Source organism: Hipposideros armiger, unplaced genomic scaffold, assembly GCF_001890085.2.
Source record: "Hipposideros armiger isolate ML-2016 unplaced genomic scaffold, ASM189008v1 scaffold_704, whole genome shotgun sequence".
Taxonomy (NCBI): Eukaryota; Metazoa; Chordata; class Mammalia; order Chiroptera; family Hipposideridae; genus Hipposideros; species Hipposideros armiger.
In genome coordinates, this window is record NW_017732054.1 from 487,698 (window position 1) to 513,961 (window position 26,264).

The following is a 26,264-nucleotide window of genomic DNA, read 5'->3' on the forward strand; positions in this document are numbered from 1 at the left end:
GGCTGCCAGTTGAAATGGGGAAATTGACTATTTGGCCATGGAAGGAAGCAGAAGATGAAACTAGGAATCAGAGGTCATTGGCTGTCCAGAAAAGGGCACGGGTATGCGATTTAAGCTTTCAGGGAAGGAAAAGCGGGGTGGCTCCTAGTTCAGAAAAGGGCCTAGCATCTGAATTCATCTTTCGCTTCTCAGGCTTGACATTTTCTTACTTTCTTCTGAGTGGGTGACTGAGATAGGAATTTCCCTAAGTCTTGTGGAGGGGATACTCTATAACAAGAATGGTATTTTATTTTTTCTTTGGCCACAGTGTGAACAAACAAACATAGATCACTTCTTCGTAAAAACCACAGTTAAATTTTGGATTTTGGAGGAGGTAGCCAAAACAGATTATGCTTTTGGGGTGCAAAATTGATGAAGGGCAGCTTTATTGGCAGCTTCTCCATAGTCACCCAACCTAAAAATACCTTTGGCTCTGAGGGTAGTAGTTGCTAGATTTTGGCTTCTTCTGTCCCATCCCCCATCTCCTCTCTGGGGCCTTTGAATTCAAATGTAGATGGAATGCAAATTCTTGGAGAAATGAAAGAAGTGACTGGTTGGGCGGTTGAATGGGAAAAGAGGTGTACCTCTAATTTAAGATATTAGTCTTTGTTCTGAGAGCGGGAAACAGCTTTGACTCTTGACTTGGAGCCTTACCTTGACTGATACTGAGTGTCTATTACCAATTGTTCGAGTAAATTTGGAAAAGGAGTAAACCGGTTTATTTTGGTCTCCACCACTGGCTCACAGAAGGTAAGAGTTGAAGCTTATTGCCCAGAGGTATGTAGTATTTTAATCACATGTGTATGTCATCTCACTTGTTGATTACTTTCATAATCACTAAGATTTATATATTTTATTAGTATATACTATTGTGTTGCCTGTATTTTTGGTACAATGCAGCTATCTTGATGTGTTTAGGGAATGTGATTTCACTTTTATTCTCAATTTACTGAGAAAGTACTTTCACAGCACCCACACATGTGGTCATGGTAACTACTGCAAATTTTCACTATTTCATAAAAGGTGGTATAAATTCAAAGCCATTAAAAAATCTTGGACATATTTACTTCTATGATGAACACTGATAAAATGTTTATATAAAAAAGTGAGGGAAGCAGAATTTGCTTAAAAGTAAGACAGATTGAACTAATGAGGTAAAATATAAACATAAGCAAAATAGCATTCAATAAATTGGTGGGTGTTTTAGGGAGAGGGCAGATGAGAGGAACAAAGTGGACATTTGAGGGCTTGCTTAATATCTCAGTCACTAGTTGGGTACCTTAGTATCAGTCTCCTCTGCCAGTGATCTTAATTAAGATGGAAACCAGCTAATTGTTGGTGGGGAGACATAGCTGGAGCTAAGCTTAGGAGAATGGCTTACTCCTGCTTTGTTATGCAGGTGATCTCTACCCAGCGGATACTCTTTTAATGTTGACGAGTAATTATAGCATCATAAATAAGCTAGGTCATCAGGATTAAAGGTCCATCCATGTACATTAACTTTTTGGAGTTAACTTTTTTAGGCTGTAATTTACCCTGCCCCCTTTTTTTCCCACAATGGGGAAAGTCACCTTTCCCTATGATTGTATATACTCTCAAATTACTAGCTTAATAACTATGGTTGTTGTGGATATCTTTCTATCCCTGTTTCTTCCTCCCTTCCCCTGATAATAGTGGTAGTATTGGAGTCTTTAAAGACAATATATTTAATATTACAGCCATTAAGCATACCGTGGAGCAACTTGTGAATGCATAACAAATTATGTACTTAATGACAGCCATGAGAAAAAAAGAAATGTTTATATCAGTCTATCATTGTATATAGGTTTATATTGAGGTATGCCTGTTCATTTCATATTGAGGATTCCTTTTTTCTTATTAACATTTGATTATGCTTGTGATTTTTAACAATTTCCTGCAAGTATTTGAGCACTGTTTTTCAGTAGTGTGCACTAATTGATTTGAGACCTCGCAGATAAAGTCCTAGTGTTTGCCTTCAAGGAGCTTACAACTTACGTTGATGAATTTGTGTGCCTAGAGAGACAATAATCAAATGCAGCAAATAATGAAATTGCTAAGTGAGAGGAAAGAGGCGCTAATATTTGGAGGAGGGAGAGAGAATTGGCTTGGCCGTCAGGGAGAGAGGCAGAACTTGGGAGAGCCTTGACAAAGGAAATGGGGACTTTAATTTATGATTCTGCTGTTAAAGCATTTAAAAATGGGATTTGGATGTGTGCGTATCGGGCTTTATTTTGGACACCGGGATCCAATTTATTGAACAAAAACTTATTTTGTATGTAGAGAATGGTGCCAGGGGCTGAAGAGTCAAATTTGAAGATGCCATCTGGGAAGTCATAGTCTTGAAGTGGAAGTGGGAGAGCAGAGTGGACAAAGCAGTTAAAATACACTGAGATAAGTGCCGCCACGGAGCACGCCTGGGTGCTTTAGGAGCCACTGGAGAGGGAGTAACTTATTTTGCCCTGGAAGCTAGAAGACTATGCTTTTGAGGTGACGTCGGAGCTAGAGTTTAAGGTTGAAAGGGACATTCCAAAGCAGAGGGAATTGCAGGTAGAGGCACCGGCACTAAGAGAACGATGGTGACTCGACTTGAAAGGAATTAACAAGCAAGCGTTATGCTCGTTCTTGGGCGCGGGGAGAGCAGGAAACTCAGCGGGGTCTGTGAAAAGCCTTGTGGTTGTTAAATTGTATATTCGGGGCACAATTGAAAGGGGTTTTAGGAAGAAAACTGGTGGGAGGAGCCTGGTGACTGGGAGGTCGGTTAGGAACTAGAGCAGGGTAGAGCACCAGGAACAGGGTGGCAGAAGAGGATGCACTGGGAGAAATGTAGGATTTGACGGTGGCTTCCAGGTGGAGGGGGTTGGAGAGACTGTGAAAAATGTCTCTGCAGTGCCCCGCGGAGAAGTTCCGCAGCAGGAAGGTTTGGAATTGTCGGCTGTTTGGGCGAGTCGGGCTAGGAAGCCCCTTCCTCATTCCACACGCATGGGGAAACGTCCAGTCTCCCGGCAGGTGTGCCTTGGAAGCTAGCCATGCTGGCCGTCCCCACTTTGCCCATTTCCCTTGTGAAGTGGAGAAAAGGCCAGCCCATCGCTGTTCTGACCGAGAGATCCTGTTGTGTAGTTGTCCACACCGTTTCCCCAAGGAGGACCACCACTGACAGCTTCATTCCATTAGAACCCAGACCTCCCGGGAGTCCAGATTCAGGCCCCTCCTCCCAGCTCCCCTGCGGAGGAGGTGGATGCTCCAAGAGGAGGAACTGGGAGGCCCGGCGTGGGGGAAGCTGCGGGCAGAGTTGAGGCAGCCGCGCCCTCGCACCGCCCTCGCCTGCGCGGGGCTCCCGCCCCCGGCTCCCACCCCTAGCCTGCCGCGGAGCGAGCTTCTCCGGAGCGCGCCGGGCCACGCCGCGGGGCACGTGGTCCGGGCTCCGGGTGTTGGCGGTTGCCGCCAGGGAGGCGGGCACGTGGTAGGGCGGGGTGTTCCACCTGGCCACGCCGCTAGTCCTCTGTGGGCTGGCCTGGCCCGGGACGGGTGACCGCGGAGGGCGCTGGGAGGTGAGGTCTCTTTGCTCTCCAGGAGAAAGGCCATGCGTGTGCCCGCACGGCCGCTGCCGTCGGGGCAGTAGACTTCAGACGCGGGCTGGCTCACAGCCACGGTCCCCTGCTCAACCTCGGGCCCGCAGATGCCTGCCCCAGTGGGTACTGGGCCCCGGGACCCAGCACCCACGTCGAGGGGGTGCAGGCGAGAGGCGCCTGGGCTGGGTCGGACCTCCGCGAGGGAACTTGGGGAAGTCAGAGCCCCGCCCACCTCTCCCGCAGCCCCGCCCACACCTCGCCATAACCCCGCCCACCGCCCCATGGCCACTCCCCTTCCTGCCGGCTCACTCTAAGCGGTCACCCGCCTGCCTGCGCCTTCGCCGGGAGAAGAGCCCACTGCTTCTCTTGGCTGCCCCGCCCCGCCGGCCTCCCCGCCTCTCCCGGGCGGGCGGCCCGAAAACCCGGAACGCGGGAGCGCGGCTCCGCCGGGCCCGGGCAGCCTCACTGGGCATGCTCAGTAGCCGGGGCAGGTTTTTTGGTCGCAAGTAGGAAGCTTTTTGCACTACACCGGAGAGGGAGCCACGGAGCCAGCCGCGCCGCCGTGCACCGCCGCCGCGCCTGCCCCAGCCTGGCCCCGCGGCGGGGCGCGATGAGCCCGAGCCCGTCCGCCGGGGAGTGAGCGGAGGGCGCGTTGCGCAGCTGCTCCTGCGCACAACCCCGCCGCGGCCGCCGGCCCGCACTGGCAGTGAGTGTGAGAGGCTCGTCCGTGCTGAGCTCCCGGCGCCGGGAGCTGGAGCAGGAAGCGCAGGCCACGCAGGGACCCAACTGAAACAAAGTGTCGGCCGCCCGGCGGCGGCGTTGCCTCGCCCCAACCCTGCCCCTCCCGCCTGCCCGCAACTCCGCTGCCCACCATGGCTTCCGAGGAGCTGTACGAGGTACCTCCCCTCCCCCTCCCCTCCCCCTCCGCGGCCGCAGTTTGCTGGACGGGAAATGTGTGCGAGGGGATCCTGAGCCACGCTGCCCCGGGGGCCCTGGGTCGGGGGTGCTCCCCGGAGTTGTCGGGCTCCTGTGTGTGTGTGTGTGTGTGTGTGTGTGTGTGTGTGTGTGTGAGGGGGGGGGTCCCGGCCGTGGGGAAGTAGCGCTTGCACGAGTGACTTGCTCAGACTGAGCCCAAAGTGTTCTTGGCGAGGGTGATGGGTGTGAAGACCCCGTTACCGCTTGGCGGGGTCTGTGGGCGTTGTGGGGGGTGCTTTTCCTGTCCATTAATAGAGCATTTTGGAGAGGGTTTTGCCTTCGGCTTTTGAAGAGGGGGTGAGAGGAAGAGTGCAACTGTCTGTCGATTCTGCTGGCCAAAGCGATGCAGAATATCGCACCGAAAATGCTAAACGTTGACCACATGCTTTAATTAGGTTAGCATTGTGGCTAGAGCCAGGAAATTTAAATTTAACGCTGATACACCGTCATTCATTTGCGCCGCAGCGTTGCAAGTAAGAAGGGGCACAATCAGAACTCTTAGTTATGGGCAGTGGTTTTGCCAGCTTCAACTTCAAGTTTTGGAGTTACCAGTCTGGATCTTTAGACATATTTTGTATCCCTCGATGTAACTTTTTGACGTATTTCAGAGTAGACTTCCTGGGAGTACAGATGCTTGGAAGGCTTTCTGTTCTTTTGGATAAGCGATTCCTCTGTGTCATGTATATTTTTAAATATGTCTTCTTAAGAGACTTAAAACTTCTGGATACTCTGGATTCACCTTTATGATGGCGTTTAGGGACCTCAGGTTTAGGGACCAGAGTAAGAGTCTGTAACAAGCAGAGTCCCTTGGCCCTTGTGAACGAACCCTTAATAAATACCAGGTGATCCCTCTGAGGTGTCTTCTCCTGTGGGTGTATTATTGCTTTTGGCACAGAATGGAGCTCTATTGCCAACAAGGATAGCCTTCTAGCAGCTTTTTGTTATTTTTTAAAAGCAAGTGTTGGCAAAAGTTCTCAGGAGGAGGCTGCCTTCTGTAGAATTAATGGTAAGATTGTTGCCTTCCCTTAAATTGTATGTGGTCAGTGTACCTTAGCTGGCTGAAAATGTTCCATTCTATTCAATCATTTTGCACAGTAGCAGTGCCCTGCTGTATTCAAGATACTCTCTTGGATCATTTGGGCTTGTAAAGGGGGGGAAAATCCCCCTGTTCTCAAGACTTCCCTTCTAGGAAGGAAAGTGTATGGGGAAGGCCCAGAAGTAGAGGCTAAGATACAGAATGTCTTCCAGGCAAAGACAGACCGTTGGGAAAGTCCACAACACGAGGACGTGAGGAGTTTTGGTTTCTCCATTAGATTATTCTTTAATAGTTTAGGCTTGCATATTCACTCTTTGTTTTTGTGATTATAAATACATAATCAGTTAAGTTAGCACACTTGTAGCACCTTATACATAAGTTGTATCTTATGTGTATAAAAATGATCCTGAAAGCAAGACATTTACCACTAGTGTATAATGAACTAAATTTACTTCTTTCTTTGCTTATTCTGTTATCTTCTACCCACCCCTTTCTTGGTAGAATTCATTTATAAGTCACATTTTATACAGTGTTTCTGTTCATTCAACATGTTTATTGAATGCCTGTCCTATGGAGGTTTCATAGGGAGAGATAAGGAGGTATTAGAATGGTTCATGCCCTACAAGAGCCTCTGTTGGGGAAGAAATAGGTACGTTGCAAAGGAACAATACACTTGCACAGTTGAACTTTTGATTCTGGGTTTTGTTTTAGTTTTGAAGAAAAATATAGCAGTATAGTTAAGGTGATAGTAAATAATATGGTGGGCAGTATCAGGGTAAATTTTCAAGCTCTCCTTTACTTGTAGGAAACACTATGACAGTATTATGATTGAAAATTGATATTTGAAAGTTCTGCATAGTGGTTGAGAGCCTGGCTTTGAAGTCAGAAAACAGTGAATTCCAGCCCTGTCACCTTGGGTAAATTTACCTTGAAGGCTCAGTTTCCTCATCTGTAAAATTGAGATCAATGCTTATGTCATAGAATTGTGAAGTTTAAATGAAAAAATATGTAAAGCATAGCCACAATTCCCATAGTGAACACTCAGTTAGTGATGGTTATCTTGTATTTGAAGTGATCTAACACGCCTCCACAAGGTCTGGTTTGTTTTCTAAAGATACAGAATTGTATTTTTTTAACCAAGGCAGTATTATTTGTGAGGCAGAAATGATACACAGTTGTAAATGAACACTACAGGCTGACCAGCTGTTTGGCAAGTCTGGGGAGAGCAGGAAGGTACGAGTAGCCAGGTCCTGGGACATGAGTTGCCCAGTTTTGTCCAGTTCTGCCTAAATCAAAATGGAAGTTGCACATTTGGCCTCAGACTCCACCATTCTAGAGAGATATACATGTATTGACCAAAGAGGAAGTTCAAAGTCTTGTTTTTTGAAGTAAAGTGATATGGTAAGAGCAGAGGTCTGCAATAGCTACCTGAACTTGAGCAAGTTACCTTGTTGCTAAGCCTTTGTTTTCTCACCTAAAAAGAAATGAGATCTCTAACACTTAGGATGTACCTGGTACATGGTAATAGGTCCATAATAAATGTTTAAATGGTTATTGTAATTATGCCTTGTGAATAAAAAATAAGGTGTCAGAGCCTAGATAAGATGGGGTGAAGCATCAGCTTTCCAAAGTTGGAAGATCTACTGTTAGTTGAAAGATAGCGTAGATTTACTCCCTGTATCTCCAGCAGCTAGGATTAGGGAAGGCAGGTTTTTGATTTACCCATGCTAAGAACTTAGTAGCTTTCATAAAATGACAAGCATCCTTTAGATCAGGGGTCCACAAACTTTCCATAAAGGGCCAGATATTGTAGTTAATATTTAGACCTTGCCCACCATGCTGTCTTTGTTGCAACTACTCAGTTCTGATGCTGTAGTGCAAAAGCAACCATAAACAATACCTAAATGAATGAGACTGTGCTCCAATAAAACTGTTTACGATAAAATTCAAATTTCATATCGTTTTTACATGTCATTAAGTATTCCTTTTTTTAATTACTTAAAAATGTAAAAACCATTCTTAGTCCATGGGTTCTACAAAAACAGGCAGTGGGGCTGGATTTGGATCTGTTTTCTGACCTGTGCTTTAGATGATCTACTGTTCTGGAGCTGATGTTTACACCGGGGTTGGAGCATGTGGAGAGTGGGGTGTGGAGTCATGCAAAGGCTTCCTCTCCAATCCCAGCGCTAGATTTAGAGCCAGAAGTTTTGGGTTCCACTCTTCCATTCAATACAGGGAAGGAATTAGCTGTGTATTTTGTTAAGTAACTATCTCTCCTGAGTTTCCTCATCAGTAAAGTGGGAATGATGACAACTGCTTCAAAGAATTGTGAAGCTTAAATAATGTCAGCATGTAAGCAATTTTTAGTTGATAAAATGTTATGCCCAAGTGTTAAGTGGTGACATTCTAGGAAACATCTTTATTGTCTTCCATTCTTAATTACAAGAAGAAAGAAAACAAACAAAAAAACAAACCTCACCTAATTCGCAAACCCTGAAACCAAACCAGTTTCTCTTTGAGATTTGGGATTTCAGTGTCAATTGATTATATCACCAAAGAAAACTGAGATCAAGAGGGACCTTAATCCAGTGGTCAGAAAACCACCATAAGACTGTTCACATGGGACTGAATAAGGAATCCACACTGTAATGACATGGAAGAAGCATTCTCCTTATTTGTATATCTTAATTCCTTTTTTCTCAGTGGATATGGGGTTTTCCCTTGAGAGCTACTATAATAGCTAATTTAAATTTCAGTAAGATCTCAGTGTTCTGAGAAATATATTTCTCCAACACATGCATGTTTCAGTCCATCAAAAATGGAAGTAAGCTTTTAAGAATGAAATTGTACCTGGCTTATAAAAAATGTCTTAAAGTTGATTTGTTTGGAAGGATAATCAGTATTTGAGGGAAAGGGAAGTCTTTTGAGTCTTCTTCCTTTGCGATACGATTGTCCCTTTCTCCTGGGCATCACAAGAATTTTATGTACATTGATCAAAAGCACAGTTATAAATAAAATCTGCATGTGTGGTTCAAATGGAAGTCGCAAAGACCAGGAGACCTTCTGTGGAGGCTGCTTAAGATAAACCAGCATCTCTGTGTGTGGTATAGCTGGCTCTTAAAGGATGGAGATCACCAAAATAAGAAAAGAAAAAGTTATTCGACTCCTGAAGGTGACTTAGGAGCATTGAAGTCAAATGTGTATTTTGAAAATTAACACATTATCCTAACTGTGAACTGATAATACTATTCATTTGCCTAAATGGTACAGAGCCATCTCCTGTGCTTTTCCTTTGAATTTGCTTTTAGTTCTTGTGTATTACAATGTTTTTTTCTGTTCTTGCTGTGGTATCTAAGAATCATTGAATTCATCCTTATGCTCTATAATGATTTTAACCATAGAATATATTTTCATGGTTTAAAGGAAATACTTTATTTGCAGTGTTCTGATTCACAGTTTTGAGTATCTGTGATGCACAAAGCCAATGTGAGTCAAATTTTTGTGAATGAAGAGTAATAGTTTTTATATTGTGTATTTGCAGGTACAACAGCGTCATCTGGGGTACTTTTAAAATACAATTTTTCAGGTTAAACTGTGAGATTGTAGTTTTCACTGCTTTAATGGAGACAAGAATCTATATTTCAAAAAGCTTCTTTCTAGAATGCAGGTAGATTTAGGAGCCTCTGGATTGGTCTATGTTTCTGACACAGAGGCTACAAGTTGAGGTCGGGAGGGATTGGGCTCTGCCTTTGCAGAAGAGGCCCTCTCGGTGCACCAGACTAGTCCTTTTTGCAGGCTCTTTGACCACTGCTGGTTATTAACTGAGTCACTCTAGGAAAGGAGTATTAAAAACACTAGGTGGTTAGCTAAGGGTGTTGTAATTACTATTTTCTATCTTCATTGTATGGCATACTTTTCAACCAGAGTGTAAGATTGTTGCTAACAATCTGGGAGAATTTTTTTCTGGTCATTATTTTCCATAGTTCATGTATTGCAATAGCTGTGTAGTGGTTGACTTACACTTTAATAAAAGAGTGAATTATAGGAATGAATCCATTCTTGCTTGACTCCTTACCTCCAGGTTCCTCCTCCTGCAAACATTATGCCCTCTGCTTTTCCTTTTACACTTAATTCCTCATCCGAATAGGTAGGTGGTTTCAACTCTACGATGGGAAGAACTTCTAACTTTACTGTTTTTCACACAAACTTAATTCTCTTCAGCTTTTTAAGCTGACGAAGCCCTTTGGGGATTCATTTTCTCTGAGGAGTCTGGGAAAGGTCTTTTGTGTTTGTATGAAAATTTGTACAAGTACATATGAGCATTTTTCTGGGGGAGAGGACCCACAGCATTTGTCTGTTTCTCAAAAGGGTCTATGACCCAAAACAAGTATTAGACTTGTTCTTGACGCCTTTGAGCTGGATTTATTTGACATCACCTGCCCTTCATTGACTGCTTTGACATTAGTTTTGCCAAACTCAGCTCTGCTCCAGCCAGAGCCTACAGTAAAACCATATTAAAACCTCACTGATTGTGTTTGGAAGTTGTATGCTATTTCCAGTCTTTAGGTGGCTGTTCTTGAAATTATACATGCATAAAGTCTAAAGTTAATCATTATTTTAGCTACACTCCTGAAAATACAGGGATCTTAGAATCCTTTAACTCTGATCCACCCCTAAACTTACATACTGTTATCTTCCAATATTTATTGTCCATGAGAAAAACCTCACAAAATAGAATATTATTCCATACAGATATTTGTTTAGATTTACCTATATCTTTACCTTTTTTTTTTTTTTTGATCATCAGTCATATCCCAGAACTTCCTTCTGGGATTTTTTTTTTTTTTCAAACGATCTCAAGTATATCCTTTAGAGATTTCTTCAGTGAAAGGTTATGGGTGGAAGAGTTCCCTAATTTTTTGAATATCTGGAAGTATCTTTATTTTGCCCTCATTTTTGAAAAACAGAATTGATTCCAAGTAAAACTAGTTAATTGGTTATTTCTTTCAGTATTTTAAAGATAGTCCATTGTCTTTTGCCTTCCCCATTCTTGAGGAGGTTGTTGTAAATCTAGACCAGGGGTCCGCAAACTGCGGTTCGCAAGCTACATGCGGCTCTTTGGGTACATACATGTGACTCTGACATAAATTGAAAATGAAAATAAAACTATCATAGTTTCATTTATAAATTTTTTAAAGAATATTATGCACATAATGGTGATTTTATTTGTTTTATAGGTCTCGCAAAACTTTGAGGGGCAGGATTGGCTCTTCTGTCTCAAAAGTTTGCCGATCCCTGGTCTAGATGTCTAGTTACTTTGCAGGTGGTCTGTCTTCTATCTCTGGTTGCTTTTGAGACCCTCTCATTGACTTTGGTGTTCTCTAGTTTCACTACATTTGTGGACATTATTATCTTATTAATAAGCTTGGTATATGTTGTGCTTCTTTTGTGGATTTGTGCTTCATTAGTTCTAAAAATTATTGGCCATTATATCATCACATACTGCTGTTCCCTACTCTTCTGGAATTCCAAGTCATTTATTAGATCTTCTCATTCTCTCCTCTGTTTCTTACCCTCTTATTTCCACCTCCTTGTTTTTATTTCGTTTGCATTGTGGGTATTTCCTTAGACCTAACTTCTGGTTCACTAATAAGCTGTGTCTCATCTGGTATTTAGGTCATCATTGAATTTTTTTTTTTTTAAGATTTTATTGGGGAGTTGGGGGAGGGAAACAGCTTTGGGGAATCGGGGAAGGGGAACAGACAAGTTGCTGTCCTTTTGTTCTTCAGTCTAGTTGTGGAGGACATTGCTTCACTGGCCCATGTTGATATTATCATTGTGTTCTTCCTGGGTGAGGCAGCTGCTCGCCGGCCATTGGACAGCCGCTCGCGGTGGCTCATGGCAGCTCACGAAAGCGCACGCCAGCTGCCGGGCAGCCCCCCTGCAGCCTATGCCATCACCGATGACTCATGGCAGACCAGCTCTAGGTCGAGCTGTTGTTCACTATCTTAGCTGTAGAAGGTGCAGCGTCACTGGCTCATGTGGGATCCGAACCGGGGCCCTGCTGCTAAGAGCTGGCGTCCCAAGCCAACTCTTAACCAACGTGCCACTCGGCTGGCCCAATCCATTGAATTTTTAAATTTCAACAATTATATTTTTACTTTTGAATATTCTGGGTTCCCATCTTCACTCCCCTACAAATCTGTGGATTGCTTTCTTTTTCTTTTTTTTTTTTTTCCAGCTGAGCCGTCCTGCCACCTGTTGGCAGCTCAGCGGCAGCCCAGCTCGGGCTGGGAATCGAACCGGCAACCCTGTTGCTCAGAGCTTGCACTCTTGAGTGAGCTCTTAACCAACTGAGCCACTTGGCCGGCCCTGGATTGCTTTCTTAGTCTTTGATGTTTGTCTGCTTTAATGATTGAATTGTATGTTTGGGTTGGGGGATTACTGGGTTACTTGGATATTTCCTTGCTTCCTGCAAGTCTAATAAAGTATTAAAAATTACATTTTATTGAAGATCTAGCTATTTTTGTATTTAGAGTCTCCTTTGGAACTTATTTGCCTTTTTTTTTTTTTGCCAGAATCCAAAGAAACCTTATTGATTTGGAATTTGCGGTATGAATAGGGTTTGAAGGCTAGAGCCAACACTAGAGATTTACCTAAAGATACTGAAAATATAAATAAAGTTTATCAACTAGATTTCAAGGGAACTGTTTATGTAAATGATATAATAGTTGTAAAACCAATGCTTCTGAAGCAAAAATGTTCAACATCTTTGTTCTGCCTGCCTTGGTATACAAGTGTATCTTCTAACTTTTCTTTACCTGAGGTTGGCCTGTTTAGTTGTTCTGAGCTAGTGAAGCCATAGTTGCTGGTCATCTTTGTCCACACCTACACAGCCCATCCCTCCCTCTATACCTTTGCATTGCCATTTTCTAGTAAGAGGTGGATCCCCCAACTTATCAGCCTCCGTGTCAGTCCTCATTCAGGACCTCCTCAGAATTCCCTACTAGCAGGAATGCTCCCCTTCAAACTGTATGACTAATTTACTTTTTGTTTTGCACTATTATTAGTTTGCAGTGCTTATGTATTATTCTCTGTAGGTATTAAGTGATATCGTGTATAGTATTTTTCCTGAGTGGCTGGCTACATGTCTATTTTTCAATTTATTACAGTGCCTAATCTGAGGACATGAATGTGGTGAGCAGTCCGTCATTGCTGACTTTGGCTAAAATACAAATACTATAGTGACTGGAGTTACGTTGTTTGAAATTATACCATATATGTGAGAATTGTGCATTTAGCTATCTTGTTTGAAATACCCTACATGGTGTTTTGGAGGAAAAGTATTTCTAAATTTGATAAAAATAATGGGAGGAAAATTGTGTTCCTAGAAAGAGTATTTGAAATGCTGGCCACATTATTTATGTTTAGCTATTGGTGAAAGTGTGGGGGGATGTCAAACAACAGTGTTCTCTAGTTGGAGACGTTAAGCACAATATATTTAGGAAATGTTTCTACTTTTTGCCTTACTTCCATTTATAATGGGTTCTGCCATGTGAGGTTTTCAAGAGGTTGGTAGTTTCCTGGCATTTGTTGATGAAGCCCAACAATGTTGTTTGTACATCATGCATCTTTTAAATTTTTTCTCAGTGGTTTACTGTTTAGGATTTCAGGGCATCACAGAATTGGATAAAGTAGCATTTCTTATTTTAGCATGTAACCTGTCTGGAAGCCTTAACTAAGAATATGTGAGAAGAAAATAAAGGCTGCTTGTCTTGTAAAAAAGTTTCACACCATTCTACACTTCGAACAGTTTGGGATCTCTCTTGGAGACTGTTTGCTTTTATTTTAGGCGTGAGATGCTTGGATTTAACTGGCTTCCTTAGCATGTTAGAAACAGATATGGGGTAAGGGAAGGGGATCTGTCAGAGGCCAGTGAGCTGACATTAATCAGCTCGTGAGATGAGCTGAAGAGGGTTGCTGGTGATTGCACCTTCCAGTCATGGATCACAGTGGCTCCTGGCCCCATAGAGCATCTGAAGAGCATGTTTATGAAAAGAAAAGGTGTGTGTTGAAAAGAGCTATAAAAAATGGTTTTTGTTCATTGTAGTGTTATTTACTATAACCTAGATATAGAAGCAACCTAAGTGCCCATCAGTAGATGATTGGATAAAGAACTGGTACATATATACAATGGAATGTTACTCGGCCATAGAAAAGAGTGAAGCCTTACCATTTACAACAGCATGGATGGAACCTAGAGGGTATTATGCTGAGTGTAGTAAGTCAGAGTGAGAAAGACAAATATCATATGATCTCACTTATTTGTGGAACTAAAAAACAAAATAAACGAACAAACAAAACAGAAACAAAATCATAGATACAGAGAACAAACTGATGGTTGCCAGATGGAACGGGTGTTGGAGGACTCGGTGAAAAAGGTGAAGGGATTAAGAAGTACAAACTGGTAGTTACAAAATGGTCACAAGGATGTCAAGTAAAGCACAGGGAATATAGTCAGTAATATATTGACTATGTATTTTAACTGCTATGCTGTCCATCAGAAACTAATATGAAATAATATTGAATATTAACTAGAATTGAAATGAAATTTAAAAATTTAAGAGATATCAAAGAGTTCATAAAAAAATGGTTTCTAAAAAGTTTTGGCATATGACAACATTAAGTTTATTTTTATGGTATGTTTTCCAAAGCTTTCACCCAAGGGTTTCTAACAGCAGAAGAAAGAGAACAAGTGTCCTCATAAGGAGATAGAGGTGGGAAGGGGGCATTGCAAGCCTGGCTTGTTTTTGAATTCTCATATTATTCAGAGGCTTTGCAAAGTAACATTGTACTCCATAGAATATTTTTTGGTTTGATATTAAACGTTTTAAAAGCACCTGCCAGTTAACTGTACTCCATGAATCTTTGGGGGATCAGATTGATGCTTCAGGAAGGTGAGCCATGAGTTAGTGTCCTCGTGCAGTTCTTCATCTCCTGTTCTGTATGTGTACTCTGGCTTAAGAACAAGGACTTAACCATGTTGCTTCCATGACGATGCTAGGTAGAGGAAATACTGATATGGTGATATGTAAATCAAAATATTTGAATTGAGTAGTCAAAGAATTGAAAAATCTTAACCATTGAAGTTAAAAGACATTTATTTTCTATGTAAAGTCATCTTATTGCTGGGTGTTCAAGAGAAAGTGCACTAGCTATTTTTATCTCAAGTCTGCCTGCTGATTCTCTACTTAAAAGAGCAACAGCGCTGTTCCTTGGAGCCAGTCATGGGAGCATTGGTAGGGTCCCTGTTGCAATGGGGGCTTCTCTGCTTCATAACTCCTTCCTGTGCATGTGCTAGGCCAAAGCCCCCTTAGAAAACTTCCTGTCTTTCAGGGCATCTTCGTCCTTCATGTCCTCTTTCCGTGCTGAATTTTCTTGTTCCCATATCCAGGTCTGGTACCTCTTAACTTGATTTTCATCCCTCTCTGCCAGGTCCACTTTGAGTTGGGGCTTCATTCATCTGGTTTTGACTCTTGACCCCGCTTCTGTGCTTGCTTGTTGTCTATTCAGAGCCTCTGGTCTGGGAAGTAGAGGTCTGACTGCCCACTTTTGCTTACCTTGCTTTTTATCTGTGCAGACCAAAGGAAATCCTCTCCTGTTTTATACCTCAGACATCCTACATAGAGTCTAGTCAACTTTCCAGCTCTTGGCCAGCACAGCAGGTCCCCCAGTCTTAGTCCTCTGACTTCTCTCTGGTATGCAGAACAAGCTTTTGAGCTTAAAAAGGTATCAAATGATTGTTTTATTATTTTTTTGAGAATGGAGGTGTGTGTGTGTGTGTGTGTGTGTGTGTGTTCAGGTGCTATCTAGAATATAATTTGTAGTGCTTTTCCTTCGGAGTACACATGAGTAAAATTTCCTCCGGAATTATCTTAAATGCCATTGTTCAGTACCACTATCTTCTGCTCATACATGAGCTTTTTGAGAATGTCTTGATTGAATTGATAGATGCATATCTAAAAGTGTATTCCTAGAGGAAACAATCCTTCCTAAGTAGCTCTAATTTGGGACAACTTAAAAATGATGTGGTTGCAATGATTATGTAGAATTAGTTTAAAAGATGGTGGAGATGAGATCTTTTCAAAGTCCGAGTGTACACCTTGGCAGGAGGAAGTTAAGTGTTTTAAGACTGGACACAATCAGCTTGCCCAGGAACCTGATCAAAATCAACAGAAAAGAGATTGTGGTCATGAGTGGGTGCCTTTACAGCAATGCCACCCTCCCATGTGTGTCAAGAAGAGGCCTAGGAGAGAAAAAGACCAAAACCATGTGGTGGGGACTAGGGAAGGATTGTTCCAAAAATTAAATCTCTTATAGGCTTAAACCCACTAAAAGGAAAGCGAAAACCTTCGGATTCTTGGTGAATTCTTCTGTTGCAGTAGAGGGACCTGCCTTGGAGTTTGGGGAACCATTTAAAAAGCTTTTCCTGTAGTGGAGCAGTCTCCCCTTGAAGAGTGCTTCCCTTAGAATTTGAGAAGGAAACATGGGAGCAAATAAGGGCATGAATGCGGCTTGGGCTCTGAATGTGGGTCTGAGAACTCTGATTTTGCCTCTGAGGTGGTAGGGTAAAGATTGGAATGAAGGCCCATTGTATTCCTGAGTGCCTGGTTTTGCTGGGTGATTGGGGTGGGAACTAAAAGATGGAAATTCCCATCCTTCCTGTGCTTTACCACCACCGTGTTCCACCACTCAAAAGCGTGGCCAGAGTTTCTCTGGAATCCATCTGCGTTCCTAACAGAGCACCCATCTGTTAGGACCACCACTGACTAGCTGCTCTGCTCCCCTGGGAGGAGGGATGTCTGCCACTGCCTCCCTTAAATCAGGTGGAACCGTCTCCTGCAGGTGATGTGAGGTCAGTTAGAGCCTTCGTGTTCTCTGACACCCATGGAGGCCGAGCAGAAATAAAGGCCTGCTTCTCCTTTGTTACAGGAATAGTAGGGCAGCTGGTACTGCTAGAAGCTCTTTTGGCGTTCAGTTGTGCTTCTCTCCCTAGTAGAATCCCAGGAAGGAGAAAGACCTAGGGGACAGAGCTGGCTGTGCACTCAGTTGGCCTGCCCAGCAGGCTTTACTGCTGGACCAGGTACATTTCTGGTTCTCCAGCCCTGTCAAGCCTCCCCTGTCCAGGCATCTTTCTCAATTCCAGTGGGCACGAACTCCACTGATTCAAACTAAAGCAGCTACCTACTACCTAAGTAGAAAGAGTGGCGTAAGGGCCATATGCCGTAGTTACCAGCTTGTGACTGGGAGGTGTGTACCAGAAGCTCCTGTCGCTGAAAATTGTTGTCGAACAGATTGTTATTGAACAGATTACTTCTTTTGTTTTCTCTAGCTTTCTTGTTTTGTTTTTTTACCTTTTCTCACTCTGGGTCGAGGGAAATGAGATTGAGTGTTGCTGTCTTTTCCATCTACTTGCATTCTCCTCTGTCACACTTCTCACCTCATCCAGTTTTGGAGCCCTACCCCTGCTGCACTTCATCATATAATATGGAATTGAACTATTCAGGAAAGTTTAGTTCTCTGTTCTTTATGAAAAAATCAGGTGAAAAATAGAATCCTTCTGTTTTTCTAAAATCAACTTTCAAACTAAACTAAGCTAGTCTTTTTCTTTGTCCCTCCCCTTCCCCCTTTCCCTTCGTTTGTCCTTAGTAGGAAATAGATTTCTCACTCCTGCTTTACATCATTATCAATTTAGGATGGGTCACCCTGTCAGGTTTTTACTTGTCTGTTATGTGTAAGACATCATAATGATACAAAAGAGCAACAAACATATAGAAAGTTTTACTTTTCTCCCTCGTTATCTATTTTGGATGTATGTTAGCAATAAGCTAGTAAACATACTTAAATTGTTTATGCGTTGGTTAAAAGTGATATTTGAAAGATTTCTTGAAAAGAGTTTGTAAATAATACTGATGAAACCTTTTAAATGTGAAGTGCCTACATTAAAAAAATCTTTAAATAAATTTTAATGAGCAAATAATAACATGACAATACTATGTATATGTAGATGACCTTTTGCGTGCTGTATGAAAGCATCTCAGAGTTCAGGAGGCATTACCTCTGTGGTTTAGGGTTTGCTTTAAGTTGTTAGAGATGTTATTGTTCTGTAAAACACATAGAGCCATCCCTGGGTATTTGTGGGGATTGGTTCCAGGAAACCTTACCCCCGAATACAGACACCAAAATCCAGGGATGCTCAAGTCCCATATATAAAATGGCGCAATATATGCATACAACCTGTGCATATCTTCTGTTGTACTATAAAGCATCCCTAGAGCACTTACAATATTAATACAGTATAAGTGCTATATAAATAATTGGTATACTATATTGTTTAGAGAATGATGACAAGAAAGAAAGCCTGCATATTTAGTACAGACGCAACCAGCAACCATCCTAGCTGCCTAACTACATAGTACATGTCAGCAATAATGTAACTTAAAACAATATATTTGATCATGGTTGATTGAATTTGTGGATGTGGAACCTGCTGATACGGAGAGCTGACTGTACTAACACTTTAACCAAAAACAAAAAAAACCCACTCATTTTTCTTGCTATAAAGACTAGCATTATAAGGGTTCTTAAACCTTAAACTCTTTGTAAGCATAAGTTAACAGGTGATAGTAGTTCTATTATAAAAGACAAACAGGATCCTAATCAGTATTCTAATCTGCCTTGTCTTCCGTGGTGACCATATTTGGGGTAATTTAGCAGAACACCGAGCAGATGTGACTAAAGCAATGACATTTTCTAATGTAGCTTGTGGAAGCAGAATAGGAAGGGTGGCCAATTTTACCTGTAATTTCAAAGGTAGCCAGTAGGTTGTCCGCGCATAGCAGCATGGAAATCTTTTGTGTGGACCTAAAAATGAGTGACTATAAGGGTAGAAAATGAAATAAACTTTGTACAAGATGAAGCAAATTTGCAAGGAGAAAACTTAATGCATCATCATGGGTAGCAGTTTTTGACTGTCTTCAAAGATTTTAAGTTAAATAGGTGTCTATAATGAAGTACAAAACATTGATGAAAACAGAGAAAAGATCATAGATTCCATATGTCCAAAATTTTGTCCAAAGAAAATAAGCAAGTGCTCGCTTTCGAAGAGAATTTATAAGTTTCCACAAAGATGATAACTATAAATGATGATTTAACATTTATGATTTTTTAAAAAGAAAACATGTATGGAGAATACATTAAAGGAAGACATGTCCAATATAAACATTAAAAGTCTCATGTGCAGTGACAAGCATTAACATTCTTAAACACCAAGAAAACATCAACGTTAAATAAATCAACATGTGAGTTTTATCACCAATATTGATTGTATAATTGATTCCATAGGGTCAAATAGATTTAGTTAGTATACGGAAATGAGAACTGAGATGCAGAGGAAACAAACCTGGGGCCTAGTGATGGGTTTCTTTATTAGGACACTTCATTTTGTGTGTAAGAAACCACTTTGGATTTACAGCATATCGATTTAACTCACAAGACTTACAGTTATGAATTACTTTAATTCATTCTAACATTCATTTCTCCCTTAGGGAGTGAAGATTTGGCGCCATGGAAGATATTCAAAAAACTTTGAGGGCAATCCTAAAAGAGGAGAAAGTTCTGAGAATATTTTGTGTTGTCAGCAGCCTCTTTGAAATAAGAGCTTGGCCTTTGAAGGTCACTACTTGAACCAGGTGACATTCACTTGGCAGTCTGGTCCTTTGAATTTTTAGAATTTACATAATCTCATCACCTTACTTGTTGTTTGTAAAGGCTCTATGTGTGAGTGTTCATTGAGGAAAGAAGGTGGAAATCAAAGAAGAAAGAAAAATTCTTTCTCCACCATGCCAAATTACCACAAATGTTAGAGGGCCATCATTCCAGACACTCTGTGCATAGATAGAAGAATGGATGTATATAGATAACAGTTTAGATGTATATACATGCTATTTAACAGAACACAAAATAGAAGTTAACCTGAAGGCATTCTAGAATATTATATGAAAACCTTTTTATTTCATTCGTCTGTTTTCTTTTGCATTTTTCTTTTTTATCTTCATTTTTTTAAAAGATTCTTATTGGGGAATTGGGGGGATGGGAACAGTGCTGGGGAATTGGGGGAAGGGGAACAGACAAGTTGCTGTCGTCTTGGTTTTTGTTTTTGTTCTTCAGTCTAGTTGTGGAGGACGTTGTTTCACTGGCCCAAGTTGGCACCAACATTGCGCTCTTTCCAGGCGAGGCAGATCAGTCGCCGGCTGCTGGACGGCACTGCGGCTGCTGGTTACATACGGTAGCCCATGGCAACCCACTGCCACAGGCGCTGCAGCCTACCTCCGTTGTTGGAGACTCAGGGCAGCCCAGCTCCAGGTTGAGCTGTTGTTCAGCATCTTAGCTGTAGAGGGCAGTGTCACTGGCCCGCATATGTAGGACCCGGACCCGAACCGGGGCCCTCTGGCGTCCCAAGCCAGTTCTTAACCATCATGCCACTTGGCCGGCCCTCTTTCGCCTTTTTCTTGGAGTTCCTTGTAATGATGCTAACCTTTGTTTAATAGCTTGCAAATATCTTCTCAATTGGGGGGTGGGAGTGGTGGGTGTGGGTGTTTTAATAAACCCGATCCATATAACGTGTTGATAAGTAACACTATCTTTAGCTGGGGCCGCAGCAAGTATCTCCAGCTTCCACAGGCCACGCAGTTCCCGTTCGTCTAGTCCGCGGTCTTGCCTCTGGTCTCGCGATCATGCGTCCGTCTGCGTAGCAATCCCAGCCTGCAACGCGACTCCACATTTTTCCGCGTTTGCAGTGGCTTGCCGCGTTTGCTCTCTCGCCTCCATTTTGGCTTTCAGCTGAACGTCCTGCACTGGTGACGTGTCTTCATTCTTCATTAAAATTTTAAAAATCTGTAATAGGTAGTTGACCTTCAATTGAACAGCAGGGGTTTTGAAACTGTGTGGGCCAACTTACAAGCGGATTTTTTTTCGGTAAGTACAGTAGGCCCTTCAGCAAATTCATCCAGCTGCGAATCAAAGAGTATTTTCACATTACCATCTGGGGAGCGAAAAATACTGTTTTCCATCCAGTACTGATTTCTGTTCCTGGTCGATTGAATCCGTGGATGTGAAGGGCCGACCATAGTTAAGTTTTGGGGAGTTAAAGTTACTTGTGGATTTTTGGGGGTGTGGGTAGCGATCCGAACACCAGCGTTGTTCAAAGGTCAAGTATAGTTACTACATTCTTCATCGGCCAAATTTATGAAAGTTTACATTTTAATGTCAAATTTATTTTCCTCATTTTGTTTCTTGTTTAGGGAATCCTTCCTACTCCAAGATCGTTGTCTTCTTTCTTTTCATCTGAAAGTTTTGCTTCTTACAGTATGCACTTTAATCCTCCTATAGTTTGTTTTCGTGTATGGTGTGAGGTTGGGGCCTGATTTCTTTTTTAAATGTGGATAATCTGTTTTCACCATTTCTTAAGTAGTTCTTCCCCTGCTTATTTGCCACCTCTGCCATATGTGAAGTTTCCATTTATGCGTGGGTCAGTTGCTTCTGTTGGTGTTTGTCTTGATCACACCACACTGTTGTAAGGGGCATGGCTTTGTAATACATTTTGGAAACTTGCCCTATGAAAATACCTTTATCTTCTTCTCTTTTTTAGAATATTTCTCAGCTCTTGGTGGTGGTGTGCTCTTCCACTTCTACATTGGAGTCATCTTGTTGAATCATGTTGGGGTTGGGATGGATGCTGAATTGCGTTCAGGGATTAATCTGTGGCATTGGAGATAGAGCAGTACACCTAACATAAAAAGTTCCTGCCACAAGGAGCTTATTTTCTAGTGTGGCAGCAGGGTAATTAGAATATAGCTAGTAGCTTGGGGTTTCTGTTATTTTTTTTATGTAAGTGGTCAGAAAAAGCCGCCCTGATAAGGTGACATTTGGAACTTAAAAGCAAAGGAATGCCCCCTGAGGGTGGTGTTTTTGGCGAATTTGAGCAGCAGCAAGGAGGCCAGTGTGTCTGGAGATGGAGAGAGACAGCGGAAGATGAGTTCCAACGTGGTGGTGGGGCCCTTGTAGGCCCTTTGTACACGTGCTGAATGCTTTATGAGTTTTATTTTCAGTAAGATTGGAAATCATTGGAGGGAGAATATAGTCAAATCAAAAAGTTTAAAAATTGTACTGGATATATTTGAAGAATAAACTGTAGGGGGGACCAGGAAGGAAACAGGGAGACTGATTGGGAGGCTGGCAGAAAGAAGATGACAGTAGTTTGAAACCTGCGTGGTGGTGTGATGGAGATAGGAGTGATTGCATTTGGGGCATGTTTTAAAGATGGAGCTGAGCAGGATTTACTCAAGGATTGGATATTGGGTCTGGGGGAATGAGAAGCAATGGAAAGGACCCACGGTTTTTAGGGTTGAGTAACTAGAAAGATGGACTTGCCGTTTATTCAGCCAGGTGTTACTGCTTCAGGGGAAGCTTTGGTTTTATTTCAGGGGAGGGCTGATGGGCAGATAAATGGGTTGGATTTTAAACATGTTAAGCTTGAGATGCCTTTTAGACGTCCAGGTAGAGGTGTTGAGCAGCAGCAGGCTCTATAAGGTTAGTGTTCAGGGCATATGCTTAGGCTGGAGATAATTTTGGGAGACAGATTATATACGTGGTTTTTAAAACCATGAGAGAATTAAATCATCCAGGGAGTAAGTATAGGGAGAGAAAAGATGTAAAGATTGAATCTTGGGGGCACCCTTAGTTAGAAGTTAGGGGAGGTAAAGACACAGTAAAAGAGATTGAGAAGAAATGTGGCCAGGGAAGTAAGAGAAACAAGATAGTGTGGCATCCTGGAAGCCAGGTGAAGAAATTTTCAAGAAGTGGTGTATGATCCACTGTTGTGTGCTATTGCTAAAGACTGAGAATTGACTATTAGATTTGGCAGCACAGAGGCCACTTGGCAACAGCTGTTTTGGTGGAATACTGGGGACTAGAGCCTGGCACCAGCTCCTGAGAGAATGGGAAAAGAACTGGAGGTGATTGGAGGCAACTATCCAGACCAGTGCTGTGGAAAGGGAAGCAGAAAGGCGAGGTAGGCTTCAGAGTTTGTTTGCTTTAAGATTGGAGAAATTACAGTATGTTGTGTGATGATGGTAAAGAGCTATCGGAAGGGCAAAATTAATGAATCAGGAAAAGGGAGGGAGGGCAATAGCTGGAATGATTTATCCAAGCTGGCAAGAGGGAATCACATTTAAGATCAAGGGGTAGGGGAAATGTTCCCCTACTTATGTCTCTGTCTCCCTACCCCCCATATTTTGGTCCTTCACATAATGAACTTTCTGAAAGTTTTGCACAGCCTGTCTTAGATTTATTCCTAGACACTATAGTTTTTTTGTTGCCCTTGTTAATGGAATCTGTTTAAATTTATGTTTTCTAATTGGTTAATACTTGTGCATACAAAGGCTATTTATGTCTGATCATTATATCTAGCAACCTTGTTGAACTATCTTGTTATTTGAAAATTTGTGGATTCTTCTAGGTTTATATGTAGACGTATCTTGTGTAGATAGGGGTAATTGTATTTTTTTCAACTCATACCTGTTCTTTTTCTTTATTACATTGGCTGGGACCATCCAGTACAATGTTGAATATTAAGTCATAACAGTATTTCTTGTTTTATTTCTAATTCTAAAAATTCCATAAAATTTTACTATTAAGTAAAATGTATAGATATTTGCTAGATACGCTGAAAAATGTGGGTAAAGTTCTTTTTTATTTTTGACTTGTGAGGAGTTTCTTAAATCATGAAATGTTATTGAATTGTATTGAATGTGGGGTTTTTTTTGCGTTTATTAGAGTGTAATTTTACCTACGCTTTCCTTTTATTTTTTAATCTATATTTTCTTATGTTGAGCATTCCTTGCATTTCTGGGATAAAACCATGTTTAAGTCACAGCATAGTATTTTATGTCCATTTTCAGTTCTCCTCGTTATCATTGTTATAGTCATTTGAAGAAGTAACCAACAGTATTTCTGTTCTCAAACTTGCAGAATCTTTGGGTTTTCTCTTTTTTGAAGATTTTCTTTTACTTGCCTATAAAATCATCTGAGCCTCTGTTGCTTTTTAAAGTAGGAGATGAGGGCGGCCAGATAGCTCAGTTGGTAAGAGCACGAGCTCTGAACAACAGGGCTGCCTGTTGGGTCCCCACATGGGCCAGTAAGCTGTGCCCTCTACAGCTAAGATTGTGAACAACGGCTCCACCTGGAGCTGGGCTGCCATGAATGGCTGACGGCCAGCAAGCTGTGTGCTGCTGTGAGCCGCCTTGAGCAACCGACTGGCGACCCACTGCCTCAACTGTGTAGCGCGCAGTGATCATAATACCCACATGGGCCAGTGAGCTGCATCCTCCAAAACTAGATTGGGAACAATGGCTCGGAGCGGGTGGGGGTGGTGGTGGGGGATAAAGTAGGAGATGAGGTATTTTATTATCCAATCCATTAAAGAATTAGTTCTTGTTGATTTAGTGGTGCTTTGTATTTCTTAAGTCAATAATGGCCTAAAGTTTTTTATATTAGAATATTTTTGGGATATTTAAAAATCTGTACTGGATCAATGATCTATACTGGATCCTTAAATATGACTCATGCTTTTTGTACCTTTTTTCTTACACATATTTTCTCTTACTTGATTCATTTTTAGAATCATTTTTTATTTTATTGTTTCTTGGTGGTGTATCTTTGTCTTTTACTTATTGCTTCCTCCTTATTTCGTCTGCCTTCTTTAGTTTATTTGGTTCTTTTGCTAGCTTACTGATTCGAATACTTAGCTCATCTTGTTCTTTAATGAAGGCTGTAAAATTGCCCTGTAAGTATACAGCTTTAGCCACATCTTACAATTTTGATTTATTTTTTCAGTCTTAAGTATCTTTAGATTTTTCTTTCTGTTTATTTAGCACATACTTTTTTTTTCCTTTTTAAAGATTTTAGTGGGGAATTGGGGAAGGGGAACAGACAAGTTGTCCTTCAGTCTTAGTTTTGGAGGGCGCAGCTAGCTCAGCTCCAAGTCCAGTCACCATCCGGCTGCCCATCAGCAGCTCGCGGCCGCTCAGACCAAGGTTCAGTCTTAGTTGCGGGTCGGCGTAGCCCACCATCCCATGCGCGAGTTGAACCAGCAACCTTGTTGTTAGGATCAGGTGCTCTCACCAGCTGAGCCATCCTGCTACCTGTTGGGGGCTCAGCTCAGGCGCACCTCCCTGGTCCAAATACCTTCTCCCATTCAGTTGGTTGCCTTTTTACTTTGTTTTGTTTTGCTGTGCACAAGCCTTTTCAATTGTTGTAGGCCCATTTATTTATTTTTTCTTTTATAGCCTTTGCCTTTGGGGTCAAGTTCATAAAAACCCCTCTGAGACCAAGGTCCATTAAGTTTAGTGCCTATGTTTTCTTCTCTATGTATTGTTTCAAGTCTTATTATGTATTTAAATCTTTAATCTATTTCGAGTTAACATCTATGTATGGTGTCAGGTAGCAGTCTAATTTCATTCTTTTTGCATGTGGCTTTCCAGTTTTCCCAATATCATATATTGAAGAAACTTTTCTGTCACTATTGTGTGCTTTTGGAAAATTAGTTGTCCCTATATGTGTGGGTTTATTTCTGGGCTCTCAATTCTGTTCCTTTGGTTTGTGTGTGTCTGTTTTTCTGCCAATACCATACCAACTAAAACAAAACCATGTTTTAATTGTTAGCTTTGTAGTAAAGTTTGAAGTCAGGGAAAGGGATACTGTGACTTTATTTTTTCTCAGGATTGCTTTGGCTGTCGTGGGTCTTTTTCACAAGTTTGGTGGGTTTTTTCCTCTTATTTAACTGAAAAATGCCATTGGTATTTTGATGGGGATTGCATTATGTAAATCTGTTTGTTGCTTTAGGTAATGTTGCCATTTTAACAGTGTTAATTCTTCCAATCCATGAACATGGAATGTCTTTCCATTTCTTTATGTTTTCTTCATTTCTTTCAACAGTGTCTTGCAGTTTTCAGTGTACAGGTCCTTTACTTCCTTTGTTGATTCCTAGATATTATACTTTTTGTTGAGATTGTAAATGGGATTGTTTTCATTTCTTTTTCTATCTAATATTTCATTGTTTATAGGAACACAAGGGATTTTTGTATATTGCTTTTGTATCTTGCAACTTTATTTGTTTATTGTTTCTAATAGTCTTTTGGTGGAGTCATTAGGGTTTTCTACATACAGACTCATGTCATCTGCAGATACTGACAGTTTTACTTATTAATTCCCAGTTTGAATGCCTTTTATTTCTTCTGCCTGATTGCTCTGGCTAGGACTTCCAATACTATGTTGAATAACTGGTGAGAGTGAGCACCCTTGTCTTGTTCCTGATCTGAGAGGAAAAGCTTTCAGTTTTTCTTTTACCGTTGAGTATGATATTAGCTGAGGGTTTGTCATATGTGACTTTTATTATGTTGAGGCAGTTCTCTTCTATTCCCTTTTATTCAGTATTTACATCATAAATGGATGTTGTATCTTGTCATGTTTTTTTCTGCACATATTCATAGGATCCTATGATTTTT

At 41.6% G+C, this 26,264-nt stretch overlaps 1 protein-coding gene across 2 annotated transcripts in view; it reads left to right on the plus strand.

Annotated features, from left to right (window-relative positions):
- The first annotated feature begins 4,069 nt into the window (after positions 1–4,069).
- Positions 4,070–26,264, plus strand: part of CDYL (chromodomain Y like) — a 201,890-nt gene continuing 179,695 nt past the window's right edge. Inside the window, exon 1 of one of the 2 annotated variants that reach the window (XM_019627072.1) lies at positions 4,070–4,525. In XM_019627072.1, coding sequence (XP_019482617.1) covers positions 4,502–4,525 — 24 coding nt within the window. In that variant the 5' untranslated portion in view covers positions 4,070–4,501. The remainder of the gene's footprint in view (positions 4,526–26,264) is intronic. The other variant, XM_019627073.1, reaches the window with a different exon arrangement.